The sequence below is a fragment of the Oncorhynchus clarkii genome, chromosome 4 (assembly GCF_045791955.1).
Source record: "Oncorhynchus clarkii lewisi isolate Uvic-CL-2024 chromosome 4, UVic_Ocla_1.0, whole genome shotgun sequence".
Taxonomy (NCBI): Eukaryota; Metazoa; Chordata; class Actinopteri; order Salmoniformes; family Salmonidae; genus Oncorhynchus; species Oncorhynchus clarkii.
In genome coordinates this window covers 56,270,284-56,296,023 of record NC_092150.1, presented here as the reverse complement: position 1 = coordinate 56,296,023, position 25,740 = coordinate 56,270,284, and the positions used below count along the sequence as shown (strand labels likewise).

General features: G+C 43.2%; 1 protein-coding gene across 1 annotated transcript in view; it reads right to left on the bottom strand.

Annotated features, from left to right (window-relative positions):
* Positions 1 to 360: 360 nt before the first annotated feature.
* Positions 361 to 25,740, bottom strand: part of LOC139406967 (serine/threonine-protein phosphatase 2A 56 kDa regulatory subunit alpha isoform-like) — a 118,576-nt gene continuing 93,196 nt past the window's right edge. Inside the window, exons 5-13 of the mRNA XM_071150185.1 lie at positions 19,527 to 19,657; positions 18,119 to 18,178; positions 17,467 to 17,575; positions 16,503 to 16,556; positions 7,532 to 7,582; positions 7,271 to 7,390; positions 2,388 to 2,515; positions 1,996 to 2,097; positions 361 to 1,756 (exon numbers count right to left, since the gene is read on the bottom strand). Coding sequence (XP_071006286.1) covers positions 1,504 to 1,756; positions 1,996 to 2,097; positions 2,388 to 2,515; positions 7,271 to 7,390; positions 7,532 to 7,582; positions 16,503 to 16,556; positions 17,467 to 17,575; positions 18,119 to 18,178; positions 19,527 to 19,657 — 1,008 coding nt within the window. The 3' untranslated portion in view covers positions 361 to 1,503. The remainder of the gene's footprint in view (positions 1,757 to 1,995; positions 2,098 to 2,387; positions 2,516 to 7,270; positions 7,391 to 7,531; positions 7,583 to 16,502; positions 16,557 to 17,466; positions 17,576 to 18,118; positions 18,179 to 19,526; positions 19,658 to 25,740) is intronic.

Here is a 25,740-nt window from a genome sequence, read left to right as displayed (position 1 = left end):
TGCTCGCCTCACTTTTCCAAAAGTAAAATCCGTTAAACATTTAATAACATCTGTATGGCCTAATCAATTTGACATTTTCTAAAAATGTTTTCATTTTAAATGTGGAGGTTGTGTAGAAGATCAGTGGGGAAAAATCCTAAATTAATATTTTAACAGGAAACTTTAGGGCAACAAAATCTGAAACCTGTGCTGGCTTTGAATTCTTTAAGAAACTATATTTAACTTTTGATAAATAGGGTTTTAAATTAGCATTCTATAATTCCCCAACACACAAGATTCATTTTAAACTCTGGGGCCATCTAGTGACTTAAAATGTTGCTGCTACTCAAGACGAAAGAAAAAGAGAGCCATACCCATGGGTTTTTTGAGTAGAAACATAAGGTAGACTTTATTTTGATGGTGTTCAAAACCTAGATAAGGTCTGTCATTACAAAACAGGTTCCCCACACAGTTGTATATCACAGAGATTGGAATGGTACATACACTCTGACAGAAAGGCATCAGAAAAGACTGGACCTACAATAGAGAACAGACACTCACGTTAAAGCAAACTCCCCCATACACGCACACACTGCATCCAGCCATGTTTAATCTGCAGAAACCAGACAATTTGCCACCACCTGGTTTCAAAAATCAACATCTCTGTCCTTAACAATACTCTGGAAAAAAAATATATGGCTCATTTATTTTTTCTACATCAGCTTTTTTAATTATTAATCGATTCTCTATTTAGACTGGAAAAATATGTTATACGTACTTAAATCTGTGACCATTTCATCATTTGTTTCTCTAAACTAAGCTCATTTCAAATACTTACTGTAAATAGGTTTTATGGCTGCAGGTTTTGAATGTGTTATAATGGCAGCTATAACGTTAAGCATCATGTATTCAGATAAGAATATTAAACACCCGAAAACATGAGACCTCATGATAGTGTCACTCACTCAGGTCTCCTATGTAGGGATTATGAACACACTCCTGTCTCCATGGTCTCCCACCCACCCCCTAAAGCTCGCCCCCTGAACCCCTCTTCCCTTAAGTTTGCAACCGTGTTGGGAGCAGTGATGAAAGCACATACAAAAGACAAATCTTAAAATAGCCATTTAGCTTCTCTAAGTGCAGCACAATCAGAAATGTTTTTTTCAAGTCATTATCCCCCCCCCCCCCCCCTCATATTGTTTATACATTGAATATCACAAACATCTTTTCTCAGTTAAGAAAGTAAATGTGAAAGGATAAATTCTTTGATCAGACAAAAAAGTTTACCAATATACTGTGGCCACACTGTAACATCCCAAAATATTCTTAAATTGAAATATACGTTTTCTGCCAAAGGACAATTGCTGGCATTTGAAATAGTTTTACTGTATATAGATTGAACATACTGCTGAGGTTTATCTTTTTTTTGTTGCTATTTTCTCAGACCCCTCCTCCCCGTCACCCCTCCCTGACAGTTCTGAGACGGCCTCGAAACCGTTACGGAGTACAAAATGGAGTCCTGTGTCATTTGGCACTTGTGACAACCTCAACACCCTCCGTGGTATCCATGGCGACAACGGGGTCTTCATGGTCCACGGAGATAGCGGTGCTCTTCTCCTGGTTGTCGTGGTGATTGTTGTTGTTGTTGTTGTTGATGTTTTGGGCAGCGTTCTGTAGCCCGTGGCTGTTGTTCTGCACCAGTGCTGCCGCATCGCTCAGCTTCAATTCATCTAGCTTTTTCCACAGCTCCTCCCTCTCCTGCTCCTTCTTCTTCTCCCTGGACACACACACCAATTTCAGACCTTAGGTACAGAGGGGGACTAAAGGACTGACTGTCCTCAAAAAAGGGTAATTAACAGAGGTAATGTAATCCAATGTATTATGTGTTGTACAAAGCAAACAAGCCAGAGTTGTTTCCCAACTCTATCCCTTACTATTTATTGTACTAGTTTGCTCACACTACTTGGTTAGATTGAAGAACTAAAATGAATATATGAACTGGAAGAGCTCACTCACCGCTGTCTGTCTGATTTGTAGGAGGCTGTCAGCTCATCAAATAGCGTGCTGTTCATCTCCATCAGGGTCTTCAGCACATTGTAGACCAGAGCTACAATTGTCCTGGAAACATACAGGGGATAATGGCATCAGAATTAAACACATCCGGAGATGTTCACTGGCTCTCACTCAATCCTACAGTAGCAATGCTAGGATTAGATAACTAGAAAAAAACAAACTTGCATTACGCCCCAATAAAGCAATACCATGTCATACATACAGTTATAGGGATATCGCAGAAAACTTAAAACCCCAAACTCTAGTTAAGAGTTCAGTATTAAGCATTGCGTTGTTACTTGTTACTGCTTTACCCTGAGGGCAATGGGTTGAGAACCTGAGAGTGGAGTACGTACGGGTTCCAGTGTTCTTTGGAGATTCTGTACAGGCTACCAAACATGATAGGAAGAATCTTGTCAATGTTCTCCTCAATGAGGCTCAGGATATACTCGTTGTTCCAGAAGTAGAGGGCTCGCTCTGCTACCTGTAGGGATCAAGAGGAAATGAGCTGGGCTGGCAGTCTAACAAATGACAGTCACATTAAGTTCACCCATTTTTACATGTGGCCTTACTTTCACTCTTTCTGTGCTGGTAGTTTATTTCCAAAATCGTTTTATAAATATTTTGTTTCATTACAGCGAAAATTGGTTGTCACATTTTGTTGAGTCATCACTTACCATTGACTATAATGGAATATGCAAACATGTCTAAAGTATTCAGACCCTTTGCTATGAGACTCGAAATTAAACTCAAGTGCATCCTGTTTCCATTGATCATTCTTGATGTTGCTACAACTTGATTGGGGATTGTGTCGAGGCACAGATCTGGGGAAGGGAACCAAAACATTTCTGAAGCATTGAAGGTCCCCAAGAACACAGTAGCCTCCATCATTCTTAAATGGAAGATGTTTGACACCACCAAGACTCTTCCTAGAGCTGGCCGCCCAGCCTAACTGAGCAATCGGGGGAGAAGGGCCTTGGTCAGGGAGGTGACCAAGAACCCGATGGTCACTCTGACAGAGCTCAAGAGTTCCTCTGTGGAGATGGGAGAATTTTCCAGAAGGACAACCATCTCTGCAGCACTCCACTAATCAGGCCTTTATGGTAGAGTGGCCAGATGGAAGACACCTCAGTAAAAGGCACATGACAGCCCGCTTGGAGTTTGCCAACAGGCACCTCAAGGACTCTCAGACCATGAGAAACAACATTCTCTGGTCTGAGGAAACCAAGACTGAACAGCTTGGCCTGAATACCAAGCGTCACGTCTGGAATAAACCTGGCAACATCCCTACGATGAAGCATGGTGGTGGCAGCATCATGCTGTGGGGGTGTTTTTCAGTGGCAGGGACTGGGAGACCAGTCAGGATGGAGGCAAAGTTAAACTCTGCAAAGTACATAGATCCTTGTTAAAAACGTGCTCCAGAGCGCTCAGGACCTCACACTGGGGCGAAGGTTCACCTTCCAACAAGACTACGACCCTAAGCACACAGCCAAGACAATGCAGGAGAGGCTTTGGGACAAGTCTCTGAATGTCCTTGAGTGGCCCAGCCAGAGCTCGGACTAGAAACCAATCGAACATCTCTGGAGAGACCTCAAAATAGCTTTGCAGCAACGCTCCCCATCCAACCTGACAGAGCTTGTGAGGATCTGCAGAGAAGAATGGTTAAAACTCCCCAAATACAGGTGTACCAAGCTTGTAGCATCATACCCAAGAAGACATGAGGCTGTATCTGCTGCCAAAGGTGCTTCAACGAAGTACTGAGTAAAGGGTCTGAATACTTGTAAATGTGAAAGCCGTTTTTATTTTTTTATAAATTATAAAAAGTTTCTAAAAACCCATTTTTGCATTGTCATTATGAGGTATTGTGTTGCAGCGGGTGCAGCGAAATGCTTTTGTTACTAGCTCCTAACAATGCAGTAACATGTCAAACAAGTAGACAAACAAAATAAATAAATACACAAGAAATGTTGGAACGAATCCAATTAACACTAATCCAAATGCAATCTATACGTATATACGATCAGTGGCCAGTTTATTAGGTATGCCACCCCGTTCACTGAAAATGGTTCGCTCCTACAGACCGTGAGTCACGTGGCCGTGGCTTGCTATATAAAGCAGGCAGACAGGTATCGAGGCAATGACTTACTGTTCCATTTTATTGTTAGAACGGGCAAAAGAATCATTATTGGTGCCAGGCGTGCCGGTTCCATTATCTCAGAAACGGCCGACCTCCTGGGTTTTCCCGCACGACAGTGTCTAGGGTTTACAGAGAATGGTGCGACAAACTAAAAACATCCTGTGGGCGAAAACAGCTCGTTGATGAGAGGTCGAAGGAGATTGGCAAGAATCGTACAAGCTAACAGGCGGGCCACAAACAGGAAAATAACGGCACAGTACAACAGCGGTATGCAGAATGGCATTTCGAAACGCACAACTCGTCGGCCATTGTCACGGATTGGCTATTGCAACAGATAACCACACCAGGTTCCCCTCCTATCAGCTAAACAGTTATCGCATGCTCCGGTGGGCATGCGATAACCAAACACTGGACAATTGATGAGTGGAAAAACATAGCCTGGTCCGACAAATCCCAGTTGCATCATGCTAATGGCAGTCAGGATTTCATGGCATCCTGCCTGGTGTCAACGGTACAGGATGGTGGTGGTGGTGTAGGGAGTGTTTTCCTGGCAGATGTTAGATCCCTTGATACCAATTGAGCAACATGTCCATGCCCAAAATAATTCAGGCTGTTCTGGTACTAGATGGGTGTACCTAATAAACTGGCTACTGAGTGTACACCGGATTAATTTACACCAGCAGCATACCACCCTGCATACCACTGCTGGTTTGCTTCTGAAGCTAAGCAGGGTTGGTCCTGGTCAGTCCCTGGATGGGAGACCAGATGCTGCTGGAAGTGGTGTTGGAGGGCCAGTAGGAGTCACTCTTTCCTCTGGTCTAAAAAAATATCCTACTGCCCTGTGTAGGGTGCCGTCTTTCGGATGGGACGTTAAACGGGTGTCCTGACTCTCTGATGTCATTAAAGATCCCATGGCACTTATCGTACGAGTAGGGGTGTTAACCCCAGGGTCCTGGCTAAATTCCCAATCTGGCCCTCAAACCATTACGGTCACCTAAGAATACCCAGTTTACAATTGGTTCATTCATCCCCCTCCTCTCCCCTGTAACTATTCCCCAGGTCGTTGCTGTAAATGAGAAAGTGTTCTCAATCAACTTACCTGGTAAAATAACAGATAAATAAAATAAATCAAAAATAAATAAACACAAGATATACTAAGAATAATACGTATAGCAGTATATATATTAGTGAGCTACTGTATGTCAAGAATATAGTATATAAATAAATATGTGGCATGTATAAACAGTAATTAAAATGCAATGTAGTCGAAATATTAGAATGAGCTATGTCGCGAATACAGTATTTAAACACACAGTACAAAAACCTATGGTAAAATGAATAGAATTGCAGGAAATTAGCTTCCGGACCAGAGTCCGGAATATAATACAGTGCATTTGGAAAGTATTCAGACCCCTTGGCTTTTTTCACATTTTGTACATAACAGCATATAAACACATATATGGCATAATTCTACTATTTAGATTATTTTGCATCACTGTCAATGACATACTTTAATTTTGAAGGCAAACCGCAATTTCCACTATTGTGCCTAATCTTTATTGTGGCTAGCTTCACAACACACGACCGGTCAGGTCGAGCCTCACTAGCCAGATGAAGCTAGCTGGCTGCTTATAACGTTAGCTTTGGGAAACAGGGTTAAGTAGCTGGCTAGCTATTTATTTTCATGAACTGAAGTTCAATTTCAATAGGCAAACAACAAGTGGCAACCTAGCTAATACTTACAAGGATTCCTAAATCATTGCTAAGAATAATGAAAATGACTGCAGTTTCTACTGGTCATTGTTATCAGGCTGGTTGTATTGGTGCTAGCTGGGTACCAAACTAAAGCTAGCTACCCCAGAAGTTGTGGTCAAACAAATTATGCTTTATTACCAACGCGGTATTGTAAACATCGTTCGTGGCCGGTGTTTGCAGACTTTTTTTGTACAGCTTTGACAGTGCTACTGTATATTTTTTGAAACACAAAGACCCAAACGGTGTTCCATAGTATGTATGACGTGAAGCTAATAGCAGTGACGCCTTTACTGTGAAACTCCGGTAGGGTAACATCTGAAAAAATAGCGCACTTGGTAGTGTGTACCGGTGCTCAACCAGTTGGCGAAAGCCAACATCACCCACGACAGAGAACGGTTGATTGTCAAGTGCAATGAAATCCATTATCGTGGCTTTAATGGATTTGACCTTTTGAGTTGTCTCGCTGAAATTTTTCTTAGTCTTTCAAATGACTGCTCGACATTGCGGGCAAGGTTAGGAATGCTGTGTTGCACGTGTAGCGCAAAACTTTTACGTGGCGTCATATACCTACGTTACATAGGTATGCACGTCAGGTTGGTTTTGCACATCGGCCTAAACTAGACATTGGCCAATACCGATGTTGGCATTTTTAGCTAATATCGTCCGATTCCGATATGTTCACCGATATATCGTGCATCCCTAGCGTAGATTGATGAGGGAAAAAAATCTAATTTAATCCATTTTATAACAAGGCTGTATCGTAACAAAATGTGGAAAAAGTCAAGGGGTCTGAATACTTTCCGAATGCACTGTAGGTACCCTACCGTTCAAAAGTGTGGGGTCACTTAGAAATGTCCTTGTTATTGAAAGAAAAGCAACATTGAAAAATATTATCCATTAAAATAACATCAAATAGATCAGAAATAGTGTCTAGTTTGAGAAACAGATGCCTTACAAGTCCTCAACTGGCAGCTTCATAAAACAGTACCCGCAAAACACCAGTCTCAAAGTCAACTCCGGTTTGCTGACCTTCTAGGCAGAGTTGCAAAGAAAAAGCCATATCCCAGACTGGCCAATAAAAAGAAAAGATTAAGATGGGCAAAAGTACACAGACACTGGACAGAGGAACTCTGCCTAGAAGGCCAGCAAACTGAAGTCGCCTCTTCACTGTTGACGTTGAGACTGGTGTTTTTTTCAGCTGTGCTAACATACTTGCAAAAGGGTTTTCTAATGATCAAATAGCCTTTTAAAATGATAAGGGTTTGCTGGAGATACTTTTTAATTGAGGCCCTTTGCCAACTTCCTTTCCACTAGGAGCTAAAAGTAAGTTGGAAGTCAAGACTGTACCTGGAAGTGGGGGTTGGCCACACATCTGGAGATCTGCTTGAACAGGGGCTCTTGGATCTTCTTGAACTGGGTGGGCTCAATGACATCCAGGATCTCCTCGATTTCCCCTAGGTACATCACCTAGGGTAGGTGGGAAACAACAAGACACAAATGTTCAAGAGATGCCGGTACACTTTTTTTTTTACAAGTATCTGCTCCAGTGTGCGGTGTAATCTGGCAGTCATAACAGAGAAACAGACCGAAAGAGCCAGACAGACATACCTCCTTCTGGCTACAGGTTTTGGGCCAAAACTTCAACAGCCCCCGAATCACCTGAGGATTGAACAGATGACATTTAGTTCCAAGGAAGAGCCTTTCATTTTTTCTGTCTGTCTTTAGTCAAAAAACAACAACGGTAATGTGCATAGGACGATAGCGCTACATGCTATTTACCTTGGTACAATATGAGTAATTCATGATTTTGAAAAAAAAAAAAAATAACAGTTTGAGGAAGCTAGCACTGTTAGTTCCCTATAGGAAACAGACACATTCCTACAGCTTTACAGGAGAGCTGACATCCACAACCCAATATGGAAAAGTAATATATGGCATTGACCATATATTTAAAACCCATATACACTCCAGTATGTGGACACCTGCACATTGAACATTTAATTCCAAAATCATGGTCATTAATATGGAGTTGGTCCACCCTTTGCTGCTATAACAGCCCCCATTATTATGGGAAGGCTTTCCACTAGATGTTGAAAAATTGCTGCGGGGACTTAAATCCATTCAGCCAAAATAGCATTGGTGAGGCCGGGTACTGATGTTGGGCGATTAGGCCTGGCTCGCAGTCGGTGTTGCAATTCATCTTAAAGGTGTTCGATGGGGTTGAGGTCAGAACTCTGTGCAGACCAGTCAAGTTCTTCCACACAGATCAAATAATTTCTGTATGCATCTTGCTTTGTGCACGGGGCACTGTAATGCTGAAACAGGAAAGGGCCTTCCCCAAACTGTTGCCACAAAGTTGGAAGCACAGAATCGTCTATTTTTTTTGTTTTTTGTATTGCTGTAGCATTAATATTTCCCTTCACTGGAACTAAGTGGCCTAGCCCAAACCATGAAAAACAGCCCCAGAGCATTATTCTTCTTCCACCAAACTTTACAGTTGGCACTATGCATTGGGGCAGGTATCTCCTTGCATCCACCAAACCCAGATTTGTTCTCAGACTGTCAGATGGTGAAGCATGATTCATCATTTCAGAGAACGTGTTTCCACTGCTCCAGAGTACAATGGATTCGAGATTTACACTATTCTAGCCGACGCTTGGCTAGCGCATGGTGATCTTAGGCTTCTGTACGGCTGCTCAGCCATGGAAACTCACTCCATGACACTCTCAACGAACAGTTCTTGTGCCGACGTCGCTTCCAGAGACAGTTTTGAACTCGGTAGTGAGTGTTGCAACCGAGGACAAACGAGTTTTACTCGCTACATGCTTCAGCACTCAACGGTCCCGTTCTGTGAACTTGTGTGTCCTACCACTTCGCGGCTGAGCCGTTGTTGCTCCTAGACGTTTCCACTCCACAATAACACTTACAGTTGACCGGGGCAGCTCTAGCAGGGCAGACATTTGACAAACTGACTTGTTGGACGGTGCCAAGTTGAAAGTCCCTGAGTTTTTCAGTACGGAACATTCTACTGCCACGTAGTTTACAAACGTGACATACATTTTAAAATAGATGACGATATAGTCGAACATAAATCTCACACCCCCATAGAAAAAAAGAATAATATGGATATGCATTTTCATCATGCAAAATTTACTCAGATTTATTTTTGTTCAATGCATTTATTGATTTGACATGTATTCCAGAATTTTTTTTAATTTATTTATTTTTTACATGGCATGTATTTAAAAACAATAGATTTAAAAGCAACACTCACAGGTAGGGATTCATTATTTTCTAATTGCATTCCGTGCAACCTTATGACTACATTGTTGTTTCTTGTATCTACTGTAGATGATACTTGTCATCTCATTGAGATTAGATCGAGATGGCGTAGACCAGTGGTTCCCAAACTTTTTATAGTCCCGTACCCCTTCAAACATTCAACCTCCAGCTGCGTACCGTACCCCCTCTAGCGTCAGGTTCAGCGCATTCTCAAATGTTGTTTTTTGCCATCATTGTAAGCCTGCCACACACACACTATAGGATAGATTTATTATCAATCATCAATCAATTAAATGTATTTATAAAGCCCTTTTTACATCAGCCGATGTCACAAAGTGCTATACAGAAACCCAGCCTAAACCCCAAATAGCAAGTAATGCAGATGTAGAAGCACAATGGCTAGGAAAAACTCCCTAAAAAGGAAGGAACCTAGGTAGTCACCTAGAGACGAACCAGGCTCTGAGGGGTGGCCAGTCCTCTTCTGGCTGTGCCGGGTGGAGATTACAACAGTACATGGCCAAGATGTTCAAACATTCATTGATGACTAGCAGGGTCAAATAATAATAATCACAGTGGTTGTAGAGGATGAAACAGGCCTGCACCTCAGAAGTAAATGTCAGTTGGCTTTTCGTAGCCGATCATTCAGAGTTAGAGACAGCAGGTGCGGTAGAGAGTCGAAAACAGCAGGTCCGGGACAAGGTAGCACATCTGGTGAACAGGTCAGGGCTCCATAGCCGCAGGCAGAACAGTTGAAACTGGAGCAGCAGCACGACCAGGTGGACTGAGAACAGCAAGGAGTCACCAGCCCAGGTAGTCCTGAGGCAAGGTCCTAGGGCTCAGGTCCTGGGGGGTTGGTTTGCCTGATGACACCCTGGGGCTCTGGTGGGGCGAAATTGTTGGAGGCCATCTTGTGGGGCTGTCTCGACGCAGCTGCTTCTTCCTTGTAGCCACCGAACAGGTCGCTGGAGCCACCTCCGGAGTGTGAGTTTTTGTCACAACCCGGCTTGTGAGAAGTGACAAAGAGCTCTTATAGGACCAGGGCACAAATAATAATACAATAATAATCAATAATTTTGCTCTTTATTTAACCATCTTACATATAAAACATGATTTGTTCATCGAAAATTGTGAATAACTCACCACAGGTTAACAAGAAGGGTGTGCTTGAAAGGACGCACATAACTCTGCAATGTTGGGTTGTATTGGAGAGAGTCTGTCTTAAATCATTTTCCACACACAGTCTGTGCCTGTATTTAGTTTTCATGCTCGTGAGGGCCAAGAATCCACTCTCATATAGGTAAGTGGTTGCAAAGGGCATCGGTGTCTTAGCGCGATTTGCCAAGGCAGGATACTCTGAGCGCATCCCAATCCAGAAATCTGGCAGTGGCTTCTGATTAAATTACATTTTCACAGAACCGCTTGTTGCAATTTCGATGAGGCTCTCTTGTTCAGACATCGGTAAGTGGACTGGAGGCATGGCATGAAAGGGATAACGTAACCGCACACCCAACTCACTCAGGTGCTTCGCTATATCACATTTCACATTGTCCGTAAACTTGAGTTTTCTTGCACACAAAAAAAATCATACAATGATGGAAAGACCCGTGTGTTGTCCTTGTTATTGCAGACAGAGAAGACTCCAACTTCTTAATCATAGCCTCAATTTTGTCCTGCACATTGAATATCAACTCGCAAAAAAAGAAACATCCCCTTTTCAGGACCCTGTCTTTCAAAGATAATTCGCAATAATCCAAATAACTTCACAGATCTTCATTGTAAAGGGTTTAACTTCTTGGTGCACCCATCCCGTTACCGGGATCATTTTCGTCAACATCCGCTGAATTGCAGAGCACCAAATTCAAATTAAATGACTAAAAATATTAAATTTTCATGAAATCATTAGTGCAATATAGCAAAACACAGTTTAGCTTGTTGTTAATCCACCTGGCGTGTCAGATTTCAAAAAAGCTTTTCGGTGAAAGCATACCAAGCGTTTATGTAAGGACATCTCTCTCATATTACAAACAGCTAGCAGCCAAGTAGATTGGTCACGAAAGTCAGAAAAGCAATAAAATGAATCGCTTACCTTTGATGATTTTCGGATGTTTGCCCTCACGAGACTCCCAGTTACACAATAAATGTTCCTTTTGTTCCATAAAGATTATTTTTATATCCAAAATACCTCCATTTATTTGGCGCGTTTTGTTCAGAAATCCACAGGCTCGAGCAGGCAGACGAAAAGTCCAAATAGTATCCGTAAAGTTCGTAGAAACATGTCAAAAGTTTTTTATAATCAATCCTCAGCTTGTTTCTACAATACATAATCGATAATATTTCAACCGGGGCTGTAGCTTCTTCAATAGGAGAGAGAAAATGTCTGCTCCAAGCTGTTGCACATGCAAAACGCTGCTGGCACCCAGCCATCCAATGACGCGATGTAATCTTTCTCGCTCATTTTTCAAAATAAAAGCCTGAAACTATGTCTAAAGACTGTTCACACCATGGGGAAGCCATAGGAAAATAAATCTGGTTGATATCCCTTTAAATGGAGCGAAGGCAGGCTATGAAACAGAGAGTATTTCAGGATAAACAGCACGTCCAGGTTGGATTTTCCTCAGGTTTTCGCCTGCAATATCAGTTCTGTTATACTCACAGACAATATTTTGACCGTTTTGGAAACTTTAGAGTGTTTTCTATCCTAATCTGACAATTATACGCATATTCTAGATTCTGGGCCTGAGAAATAGGCAGTTTCATTTGAGTACATTTTTCATCCAAACATCAAAATACTGCCCCCTACACTCAACAGGTTAAACACTGTTTCCCATGCTTGTTCAATGAACCATAAAAACAGCTTACAGACGGTAGGCAATTAAGGTCACAGTTATGAAAACATAGGACACTAAAAGAGGCCTGTCTACAGACTCTGGAAAAACACCAAAAGAAAGATGCCCAGGGTCCCTGATCATCTGCGTGAACGTGCCTTAGGCATGCTGCAAGGAGGCATGAGGACTGCAGATGTGGCCAGGGCAATAAATTGCAATGTCCGTACTATGAGACGCCTAAGACATCGCTACAGGGAGACAGGACTGATCATCCTCGTAGTGGCAGACCACGTGTAACAACACCTGCACAGGATCGGTACATCCGAACATCACACCTGCGGGACAGGTACAGGATGGCAACAACTGCCCTAGTTACACCAGGAACGCACAATCCCTCCATCAGTGCTCAGACTGTCTGCAATATGCTGAGAGAGGCTGACTGAGGGCTTGTAAGCCTGTTTTAAGACAGGTCCTGACCAGACATCACCGGTAACAACGTTGCCTATGGGCACAAACCCACCGCCGCAGGACCAGACAGGACGGGCAAAAAGGGCTCTTCACTGATGAGGCGCGGTTTTGTCTCACCAGGGGTGATGGTCGGATTCGCATTTATCGTCGAAGGAATGAGCGTTATACCGAGGCCTGTACTCTGGAGTGGGATCAATTTGGAGATGGAGGGTCCGTCAAGGTCTGGGGCGGTGTGTCACAGCATCATCGGATTGAGCTTGTTGTCATTACAGGCAATCTCAACGCTGTGCGTTACAGGGAAGACATCATCCTCTCTCATGTGGTACCCTTCATGCAGGCTCATCCTGACATGACCCTCCAGCATGACAATGCCACCAGCAATACTGCTCGTTCTGTCAGTGTTCTGCCATGGCCAGCGAAGAGCCCGGATCTCAATCCCAATGAGCACATCTGGGACCTGTTAGATTAGAGGGTGAGGGCTAGGGCCATTCCCCCCAGAAATGTCCGGGAACTTGCAGGTGCCTTGGTGGAAGAGTGGGGTAACATCTCACAGCAAGAACGGGCAAATCTGGTGCAGTCCACGAGGAGGAGATGCACTGCAGTACTTAATGCAGCTGGTGGCTACACCAGATACTGACTGTTACTTTTGATTTTGACCCCCCTTTGTTCAGGGACACATTATTCAATTTCTGTTAGTCACATGTCTGTGGAACTTGTTCAGTTTATGTCTCATTTGTTGAATCTTATGTTCAAACAAATATTTACACGTTAAGTTTGCTGAAAATAAACGCAGTTGACAGTGAGTTTCTTTTTTTGCTGAGTTTAGTTGTGGAGAGTCCCTGTAATCCTAGATTCAATTCATTCAGGCAAGAAAAAACATCACCCAGATAGACCAGTCATGTGAGAAACTCGTCATCATGGTGATGACAATTATCATGACAATTATGGTCAGTAAATAAAACTTTAAGCTTATCTTTCAATTTAAAAAAACGTGTCAATACTTTGCCTCTTGATAACCAGCGCACTTCTGTATGTTGTAAAGGCATTACATGGTCACTGCACATATCATTGCACAGTGCAGAAAATACACGAGAGTTCAGTGGTCTTGCTTTAACAAAGTTAAGCATTTTCACTGTAGTGTCCAAAACATCTTTCAAGCTGCCAGGCATTCCCTTGGCAGCAAGAGCCTCTTGGTGGATGCTGCAGTGTACCCAAGTGGCGTCAGGAGCAACTGCTTGCATGCGCGTTACCACTCCACTATGTCTCCCTGTCATGGCTTTTGAGCCATCAGTACAGATACCAACATTAGCAGCAGCTACGTTTGGCTACATATGGACAGTTAATGGAATTCCCACGAAAGAGTAACGGTTAACGTGATTGGATGCTAATTATTTTACTTGGCTACCTGCATTTGACATTGTGCTGTTATTTCGCTTAACACTAGATGGTTTAATTTGATTTTTGGCAGTGAAACGAGGCTACTCAGGTGAGAAAAAAACCTCACCCAAATGTATAGCCCCATTGGAAAATATAAATGGACTGTTTGAAAGGCCAGCATCTTCACTGTTGGCGTTGAGACTGGTGTTCTGTGGGTACCATTTAATGAAGCTGCCAGTTGAGGACTTGTGAGGCGTCTGTTTCTCAAACTAGCCACTAATGTACTTGTCCTCTTGCTCAGTTGTGCACCGGGGCCCTCCCACATGCGCTGTTCTGTGAAGGGAGTAGTACACAGAGTTGTACGAGATCTTCAGTTTCTTGGCAATTTCTCGCATGGAATAGCCTTAATTTCTCAGAACAAGAATATACTGACGAGTTTCAGAAGAAAGGTATTTGTTTCTGGCCATTTTGAGCATGTAATCAAACCCACAATTGCTGATGCTCCAGATATTCAACTAGTCTAAAGAAGGACAGTTTTATTGCTTCTTTAATCAAAACAACAGTTTTCAGCTGTGTTAACATAAAGGGTTTTCTAACGATCAATTAGCCTTCTAAAATTATAAACTTGGATTAGCTAACACAACGTGCCATTGGAACACAGGGGTGATGGTTGCTATAATGGGCCTCTGTACGCCTATGTAGATATTCCATTAAAAATCATCCGTTTCCAGCTAAAATAGTCATTTACAACATTAACAATGTCTGCACTGTATTTCTGATCAATTTGATGTTATTTTAATGGACAAAAAAGTGTGCTTTTCTTTCAAAAACAAGGACATTTCTAAGTGATCCCAAACTTTTGAACGGTAGTGTACACACACACACATACATACAGTGCCTTGCGAAAGTATTCGGCCCCCTTGAACTTTGCGACCTTTTGCCACATTTCAGGCTTCAAACATAAAGATATAAAACTGTATTTTTTTGTGAAGAATCAACAACAAGTGGGACACAATCATGAAGTGGAACGACATTTATTGGATATTTCAAACTTTTTTAACAAATCAAAAACTGAAAAATTGGGTGTGCAAAATTATTCAGCCCCCTTAAGTTAATACTGTGAAGCGCCACCTTTTGCTGCGATTACAGCTGTAAGTCGCTTGGGGTATGTCTCTATCAGTTTTGCACATCGAGAGACTGAAATTTTTTCCCATTCCTCCTTGCAAAACAGCTCGAGCTCAGTGAGGTTGGATGGAGAGCATTTGTGAACAGCAGTTTTCAGTTCTTTCCACAGATTCTCGATTGGATTCAGGTCTGGACTTTGACTTGGCCATTCTAACACCTGGAAATGTTAATTTTTGAACCATTCCATTGTAGATTTTGCTTTATGTTTTGGATCATTGTCTTGTTGGAAGACAAATCTCCGTCCCAGTCTCAGGTCTTTTGCAGACTCCATCAGGTTTTCTTCCAGAATGGTCCTGTATTTCTCCATCCATCTTCCCATCAATTTTAACCATCTTCCCTGTCCCTGCTGAAGAAAAGCAGGCCCAAACCTTGATGCTGCCACCACCATGTTTGACAGTGGGGATGGTGTGTTCAGCTGTGTTGCTTTTATGCCAAACATAACGTTTTGCATTGTTGCCAAAAAGTTCCATTTTGGTTTCATCTGACCAGAGCACCTTCTTCCACATGTTTGGTGTGTCTCCCAGGTGGCTTGTGGCAAACTTTAAACAACACTTTTTATGGATATCATTAAGAAATGGCTTTCTTCTTGCCACTCTTCCATAAAGGCCAGATTTGTGCAATATGCGACTGATTGTTGTCCTATGGACAGAGTCTCCCACCTCAGCTGTAGATCTCTGCAGTTCATCCAGAGTGATCAGCCTCTTGGCTGCATCTCTGATCAGTCTTCTCCTTGTATGAGCTGAAAGTTTAGAGGGACGGCCAGGTCTTGGTAGATTTGCAGTGGTCTGATACTCCTTCCATTTCAATATTATCGCTTGCACAGTGCTCCTTGGGATGTTTAAAGCTTGGGAAATCTTTTTGTATCCAAATCCGGCTTTAAACTTCTTCACAACAGTATCTCGGACCTGCCTGGTGTGTTCCTTGTTCTTCATGATGCTCTCTGCGCTTTTAACGGACCTCTGAGACTATCACAGTGCAGGTGCATTTATACGGAGACTTGATTACACACAGGTGGATTGTATTTATCATCATTAGTCATTTAGGTCAACATTGGATCATTCAGAGATCCTCACTGAACTTCTGTAGAGAGTTTGCTGCACTGAAAGTAAAGGGGCTGAATAATTTTGCACGCCCAATTTTTAAGTTTTTGATTTGTTAAAAATGTTTGAAATATCCAATAAATGTCGTTCCACTTCATGATTGTGTCCCACTTGTTGCTGATTCTTCACAAAAAAATACAGTTTTATATCTTTATGTTTGAAGCCTGAAATGTGGCAAAAGGTCGCAAAGTTCAAGGGGGCCGAATACTTTCGCAAGGCACTGTATATATATATAATATATATATATATATAGAGCCATATATTACTTTTTCTTATGGGAACCTAGTGTCTCCATAGTAGATTGTAAGGAATGTTAGTTAGTTAGTTAGTTAGTTAGAGTACCGGCTCAGTGAGGGTGGGGTCCTTCTCCAGGAACTGGACAACACAGTAGGCCAGCTGAAAGGACAAAGAACAGGCAAGTGAGTTTATGTATTTAATGTTAACATAAACATTCCAATGAGGTGTGTACTATACACCGAGTGTATAAAACATTAGGAACACCTTCCTAATATTGAGTTGCACCACCTTTTCCCCTCAGAACAGCCTCAATTCGTCAGGGTATGGACTCTACAAGGTGTCAAGCGGTCCACAGGGATGGTGGCTCATGTTGACTCCAATGTTTCCCACAGTTATGTTAAGTTTGCTGGATGTCCTTTGGGTGGTTGAACATTTTTGATACACACGGGAAACTGTTGAGCGTATAAAATCCAGCAGCAATGCAGTTCTTGACACACTCAAACCGGTGATCCTGGTATCTTTTACCATACCCTGTTCAAAAGCCCATTCACCCTTTGAATAGCACACATACATGTCTCAAGGCTTAAAAATCATTCTTTAACCAGTCTCCTCCCCTTAATCTACACTGATTGAAGTGGATTTAACAGTTGACATCAATAAGGGATCATAGATTTCCCCTGGTCAGTCTATGTTATGGAATGTTTTGTACACTCAGTGCATACAACCCTATCAGAGCTTTCAAGTGTATAATACGGCCTCTAGAAGGCACTGTTATCCAAGGCTTTTTTCAGAGCACAGTTCATTTTAGCTCATGAGTTATGATTACACAGGCTTCTACATCATCTACTGTTCAAAAAGACTGACCTGACAGTACAAACGGCTAGCTAAGCTAATTACTATGTCATGATATTGTATAACATTTGACCTATAATTCCACATAATGCCAGTTACATTTCTCAGATTTAGATAGGTGCTAAAAACAGAAGAGCGGTTGTCTACTGAGAGAGAGTAGTTAAAGCAAATTCTTAAAATGGGTTATTTATTGATCTTGTATAAGGTGTTTGGTTACCTGTGCGTGGAACAGGGCCAGTCCTTTGCCGGTGTGCATGGGGATGAGCACCTTCATCAGGAACTGCTTGTGTTCCGCCTTCAACGGCAGTGCAAAGCCATTGATGATGCTGCAGATATACAAATACAACACTCCAATCATCGCCTTGAGAAGCAAACACGCATGCATGAGAGACTGTACACACACACAGGGTGGGTGGTCTGAGAGGCAGAGAGAGATGAGTATTCATAGGTAGAACCAGGGAGACATTTCACTGTGGAACAAAATAACAAAGCTTAATTTTTCTTTTAACAGGAAGCGCCCCCAGATGACCTTAACTCAAATAGTTGAAAAGGACAGAGGTCCGCAGTGCAACTGAGATTCACATAATTCTGTGGTGTTAAGATGTTAACAGCAGAGCAGCCTGTAGAAGCACTCAAGGGAACCTCTAGTGTAGCGATATGAGTAAATCAGGTAAAATGGAGATATTATGGCATGAGTGTACAAGGTTTCATGTCCTAGTTCCACCTAATATAATGTCATGTGCTTGCTGTGCTACTGCAGTTTTGTGCAACATGCAGCTAGAGTCAAAGATGCTTGATAACGTGTGATAACATGTATGTTGATTTTGTCGATGCATGCTTGAAATCACACCAAAAATCTCTGGACTCACCTCCCCAGTATCTCCAGGAGCTCGGCCACTCCATTGAAGTGATCGGTTTCGTAGATGAACCTACCAGAATCAGACAACACAAACCACAATCAAACTTCAAATGACTACACAGAGACTACAGGAGCGTATGGTTCTGATGGGACACAATGGAGCAGAGAGAGAGAGACAGTGCATTAGGAAGGCTAAAATGGCTCCCTCTGCTGACTTTGATGCTCACTGAGTCGAATCACAACGGGTAAAAGCTGTGAAATGTGCTCAGCCACTGTAGTGCTCCTAACTCAACTAACCCCCCCTACCTCATTTGCAGAAAGCAGAGCAGTAGACCCAACAGCCCAAACAGAGCTCCCCCCCACCCCCAAACAATGATTTTTATTTTTGAGTGACCCATTTTGGGCTGTCTGGAAGCCGTTGGTACAGCCCTGCCAGTCAGACTGTGCAGTGGGCATGGAGGCTCTAATGGAGCACTTGAATGCCCTCCGATGTCATTTTTAATCCTGGTGGCCAACGTTGAGTGGGCTCCTCCCTCAATCAACAAGGAGTAAAGCGTTTCTCTGTAACCACAGCAACAGGAATCTCTGCTGTGCTTCTGTGTCTCATGATTATTTAATTATTTTACTATACTTGAGTAATGTGAATGGAGGTACAGTTTTGCTAGTGGTCGTGACTTGAGATGAGACATTATGTTTGGGGTTAGGAGTGGAGCCCGAAGGATTGAGAAAGGCTCAACATCATTGCAATCCAAAATAATGACTCTACTGTCATCATAGCACTGCATCTCGAAAGTCTGAAACTATCCATTATGAGAATCACATTTGACTTTTGACCCTATGACCAAAGGACATTTCCTCTGCACTGACAACAGATGTGCAGTGGGGTCTGACAGAGATAGTCATGATAATTTCCCATCTATCAGTTGTCCCCAAGCCGCTGCTGCTGTTTCTGTCTAAAAGAGCATGGCTGGGAAAGCCTGCCAAGGAAACACTCACAGCAGCACAGTTCCCCTTCTCAGCCAGGGCATTGACAGAAAGAAGAGGGGAAACTAACTGACAGGTGTGGGCTTTCAGAGACATACGGGTGGTTGCAGTTTGAAAGGAGGTGGTGGTCAGTGGTGGCATTGTAAAAGGAGCCAACTGGAGAAAAACACAAGGGTCGTATTCATTAGGCAACAAGCGGAGGAAAATGGACTGAAACACGGCGGGACTACCTGAACTCTTCCAATGAGAAATGTTCATTTCTATTCCGTTGTGAAACATTTTGCTACCGTAGGCCCTAATGAATACGGCCATGGACTTTTTATGGGCTGAGCTGCGGGGGATTTGAACCCAGTTTTAAGGATCCCTGTGTGGGTCTTTGAAGGATGCCCTGCTGTTTGTTCCGGTGAACGAGGGGCACTTCACTATTCACTCACCGCAAGAAGATGTTGTTGATCTGCTTCCTGATGAAAGCCCGCAACCCCAGGAACTTCCCGTAGATCCGATGCAGGACAGTCTTCAGGAAGTCCCTCTCCCGGGGGTCCTCACTGTCAAACAGTTCCAGGAGCTGCCATGGACAAAGAGGAGACAGAGAGAGAGAGAGGGACATAAAAAGAGGACATCAACTTAGACTACCTTCCCAGTGTCATTCCCAAAGCTAGAATAGAAAGTTTTGTTTCTGACGGCTCTGTCTCTCTCCATGGTGACAGTGGTGTTTAGCTTAGATTTTATTTTATAGATGCTGTGCAAAGGTCCTCTGTTACCAGAAACAAATAGAAGCCTAAACATACACAGGTCCAAGTCACACCTACAGAGGGTGGTATAAAAATAAAATAAACATCATTTAAAGACAGAGGTTGTAAGCTTTAGTTGAAACTATCATCAAATGCAACACATATAATCCACTATATGCCCGCTAGTAGTCATTTAAGCAAAGAGTGGACATAATCAAATCATATCTTATTGCAGCCATCGACCACTTTTATAACATGCACATGGAGACACCATATTGTATATAGATAAAACCCTTGGCATAGAAAAAGGCTATTTCCATCCTTCAGTATGATGAGTCATTAGTACTATAACGTTACTCTTTAAAGGAGCGGAGCCGTTTAGAAATATGCCACTGAGCTCAGAGGAATAGACTAGCTAGCTCTGATCTCGGGAGGGTCCTAAAATGTGGGCTTCGTCTTTCTATGGGGTTGCCAGCACCACAATGACAGGGTCGCCATTCCAGCAGAGAAGTGCCACAATTAGTCCTGCCTTCCTCCCCCAGCCTGACACCAAACGCAGCACACTCCCTTGTTGCAGACACAAAGATACTACGAGGCTTCATCCCAATACTATTCATGGTTTCCTTTGCCATGTACTTACTGTAACCCTGCACTGATTCGACAGGACTCCATCAAGTCTGTTTAAATCAGCGAGCACAAGGAAATAGGCCATATGAAAGGATGCTGCTGCTTAGTATTATTGGGATGTGTCCCCTTCCAGGCTATGATTAAGCCATGCAGGAGGCCAGGGTCAATATTCAATCACCATCAATGATAATCAAGACCAGACCAGTGGGATTTCACCCAGCGGCTAATGCAGTTTGTCCTGAACTTGACCTTTGCTATGTCTGTTATGTTACAGCAGCATTAGGAGCTGAGCGGATGGTGTTCATCCGAACATATGTTCTGTCCTACAAGGTCACCCAAGAAGAGCCCCATGTCTCTTACACAAAGCGCCCAGAGGGACACTTTACTGTGAGTTAGTCATTGTCAATCTACACGTTTAACAGTATGAAGTTGAACTATAAAACATTCTGAGAGTAGAGTGGAATAGAGACTACTGTATTACACGATTGGTGCTAAAGTACAGAACGATCCTATCCAATGTCGTGTTCAGTAGTGCACACCGTAGTGCACACTGTTTCAATACATTTTCTCCATTACAGAACAGGACCCAGTTGTCTTAAATGCCGCCTTCCATGTCCTCTGCCTCTGACAATGTCAAGGCACCAAGCTAGCACAGCGGTTTCTCTTAATTGCCTTTGGCGCCGTGTTCAAACACAGTACGGCTGCTTTGAAATGAGTCAATCAGTGCACAAAGTCACTCTGACATTACGGCCTGTGTTCCAACCAACCTCCAGCAAGGTCAATTCTCTCTGAAAAAGTGTAGTTACTGATGGTTCAACTGAAATGACGAGGTTCCCCCCCCCCCTAAAACCTACACTCAAAGTATAGTTATTTTCTCTGCAGATCTAAGACTACCTGCAACTGCAGATAAAAGAGGCAAAGCAAAGAGCTACGTTCTGCTAAAATTCATAGAAAGCAGTGTTGAGCTCAATTTAACACCTCATGATATCGATCGGGAAGCAGAACAACAGATCTATGTTTTTGTGTCAAGCCCCGACACCCACCGAGACCGGGTTTGAAGGAGAATGCTGCATAAACAAAATGACTGGTCCTCATCAGGTCTGTTTATGTGCAGCAGCACTCTCTGAGAGAAGCTTACAGAAAGGTGTCGAAAAGTTATCGCACCCCCGGGCTGTGTGTGTGCTGTGCGTACACACTATGCACATGCATGCATTTGAGAGAGGTGTAGACATACTTATTATGAGTGTGCTATAATGCATGTACAGTCTACACTGTAGCTGTGTGCAGTACATTTATTGAGAAGGCCGAGAGAGGGAGGGAAGGAGGAAGTGGGTCTGGAGCGTCGACATAAACAAGCGGGGTGTATCCACGGGGAGGTCGTGACCTCTAGTGCATCCTTCCTCTCTGCCCCGGCTGAGCCTCAGTCTGTGCTCCAAGGTGAAAACTGCCCGCCTGGCCTGCCTGCAGCTCTCTATCCTTTCGCTGCCTGCACTTGATGTGACGGTACAGTTAAATAATAACCTCCCTGCATGGGAACGGCTCAATCAGATGCACCGCTTCTGTCCCAAATTTAGTGCACTACTTTTGACCAGAACCCTATGGGCCGAGGTCAAAAGTAGTAGGGAATGGGGTGCCATTTGGGACACAAACAAAAGAAGACCACTCAGTGGGCTCTCACAGAGAAATATCTGCCTGGACAGGCTAACCGTGCATTAGGCGGGGGAGAACAGAGGGAACGTATGGAGGCCGTAAGTGTTTTATCTGACCTGTTACACTGTAAGTGTTTTATGTTTTGCCAACACATAGGGCCACCCTAAGAGGTTCACAGCATACATCTAATTATAGGGATTAGACTCACACAAACAGCCTCTTTCTACAGTCCGTATCCTAACCTATGTTATATACAGGGAGCAAATGCAATACTGGTTAACAATACCTAAAGGTACAAAATTGCTTGTGTGCGCACACACCCAAACCCGAAACAGTGTAAAAATAGAGTAAGTGTAAAAAGTGAGAAAGGGAACAGAGAAAGAAAATGCTAATGTAGGCCTACTTTGAATGCATGACTCATAATAGATTTCAGTTCAGTTCTAGCACAGCGATGCATCTTTTGAAGTGACTAAATGACTTGTTCAACAGCAAAGGGCCTGTTCAGGTTCAGGATACGGCCGGGGCAGCTGAGAATAACTCCTCACTAACACCAGTCAGTCAGCAAATCAGCCAGCCAGTCGGTAAGAACAGAATGTCCCGAGTGATTCCCCTGCCATGTTGTTTGTCCCATCAGGCTCGCTCTCCCAGTCCCCCTGCCCTGACAAGCACAGAGCTGAGAGTGAAGACATGAACATTCTGATCCTACCACAGCAGAAGCCTTTAAAGACCGACTGCCTCTAAAAAACAACTAATCCCTTTGAAAACGGCCTGTGTGGCATCTAGTCAAACATGTATTCTAGTGTCAAAATGAACTTCAAAGTGTAAGTAGGATCATTTAAGTCATACAATCGGTCTCATCTAAAAAACAGTTTGGAACCTCTGTGCATCATGAGCAAAATGAAGGTTGGGTTTGGATTACAATTATGTCAACAAATCATGCTCCCTTTTGTCAAGCTCCAAGTGCATATCACTCGTCCACCCACTTCGCGTCCCTTCATTGAATGGGGCTCCCTTGTTTCTGTTAGATTATGTTACGTCGCCTCCAACACCTTCAAAGGATCGTGGTCGGCATGCCCTGCCAAAGGATCCTGTCCTGCGGAATAGGTGGTTGGAGTTCGTTGGTCTCCAGTGGTGGTGAGTGTACCAGTAGGTAAATCATAGACTGCTGGTTATGTACTTGTTGATAATCAATATCGCTAGCAAGCTAGCTACCTAACCTTAGCCTACCTCAATACAACTCAGATGGCTTGGAAACACCATAACTTCGAAATCCGGCAAATAACGTTAATGAGCAGTAAAATCTTTCGTCATGATAGTGATGTCGCCAGATTGACTTTAGGTGCAGTATGAACTTTGCTAGTAACAGTAATGACAACATTGCCATCTCTCTAAAGTAAATTTGACGACATAATACGGCAAAGTTGTTTCCTACTAATCATTTGCCTACTTTAGCAATGTAATCGTATTTCCATGCCACTAAGTTAGTGCAATTTAGACAAAACCGCCACAGCCTCTGAGAGACACGAATAAATATGGGATGCATCTATGGTGGTACTAGCTAACTAATGTCTGACTACAACAGCAAACAACATGCAGCAACAGACTCAAACCGACCCAGGGACATAACAAAACATGTCACAGTAGGTTGCATAATGTAACAGCGTCACCAGCCTGAATCTAATCCAATCTGAAGCCAGTCAGTCTACATCCGTAAAGCATAGAATTAGCTTCCAAATGAGATTACGTTATTTCTCGAGCTATGTTGATAATTGAGGGATGATGACAATTGTTGACTTTTTCTGTTCGACAACGTGCACATTTGTGTGCCCGACTGATCCCCTGGTGATGAATGGATGCAGAGACCTACCAGAAAGAGCAAAGGCGGGTATCATAGCATGTCCAGCAATGTGATTGAAATGGTTTAGCGACCTCCAAAGATAATTCCCATCAATGGGGCTCTGGTAAAGACCTCACCTCTTGCCTGCTAACCAACAATGATTGTTGGGGAGAACAGAATTAGGTAGGTTTAGTCTGACCTGTTCAAAATTCAACATAGTATATGTTTGTGTGTCAGATATCACCTATCCCTAAATGCCATTGGTAATAGAACAGTGACTGTGTGTATGCGTTTACACATGCATGAGATGCAGAGAGACGTGTCACTCAACACATCCCACTATGAGGTGATTACTAATACAGTACAGCACAAATGTTCACTAATAGCAACACCCGTTTCATTCCATGTGCCACTGATGACCTCTGCTTATTTCTACAGATGGACTGGAGATGCTTTTGCCAGACGGCAGCCTCAGTCGTTTGATGGGGAGACCATCATTGGGTAGGTTTTATCTGACCTGTTCAAACTTCAACATAGTACCTGTTTGTGGGTCACTGCCATTGGTAAAAAATAAAAAAAATAAAAAAAACAGTGACTATGTGTTTATGTGTTCACAGCAACATGTATGGAGCCAGCACGTGGAGGTTTGCAAGATGATCTGATTAAATTCAGACTGGCAGATGGGCTTGATACTGATGTCTGTGAATGGAGAGAGACTTAGCACTCGGTATTAACATTTTACTAGACAACTTTTACTTGCATTGCCATGCATTATTGAATTTAATGGTATCAGTCAATATGGGGAGGGAGAAACCCTGTGTATTCTGCACCAGGATCAGGGAACTCTTGTTGTATAGGGGACACTACACAGGAAGGTATGATCCACATCCTCATCGGCAGACTCGACAGCCTTGGTTTCTCAAATGATTGCCTCGCCTGGTTCACCAACTACTTCTCTGATAGAGTTCAGTGTGTCAAATCGGAGGGTCTGCTGTCCGGACCTCTGGCAGTCTATGGGGGTGCCACAGGGTTCAATTCTTGGACCGACTCTCTTCTCTGTATACATCAATGAGGTCGCTCTTGCTGCTGGTGAGTCTCTGATCCACCTCTATGCAGACGACACCATTCTGTATACTTCTGGCCCTTCTTTGGATACTGTGTTAACAACCCTCCAGGCAAGCTTCAATGCCATACAACTCTCCTTCCGTGGCCTCCAATTGCTCTTGAATACAAGTAAAACTAAATGCATGCTCTTCAACCGATCGCTACCTGTACCTACCCGCATGTCCAACATTACTACTCTGGACGGCTCTGACTTAGAATACGTGGACAACTACAAATACTTAGGTGTCTGGTTAGACTGTAAACTCTCCTTCCAGACCCATATCAAACATCTCCAATCCAAAGTTAAATCTAGAATTGGCTTCCTATTTCGCAACAAAGCATCCTTCACTCATGCTGCCAAACATACCCTTGTAAAACTGACCATCCTACCAATCCTCGACTTTGGCGAAGTAATTTACAAAATAGCCTCCAATACCCTACTCAACAAATTGGATGCAGTCTATCACAGTGCAATCCGTTTTGTCGACCTGTACGCTCTCGTTGGCTGGCCCTCGCTTCATACTCGTCGCCAAACCCACTGGCTCCATGTCATCTACAAGACCCTGCTAGGTAAAGTCCCCCCTTATCTCAGCTCGCTGGTCACCATTGCATCTCCCACCTGTAGCACACGCTCCAGCAGGTATATCTCTCTAGTCACCCCCAAAACCAATTCTTTCTTTGGCCGCCTCTCCTTCCAGT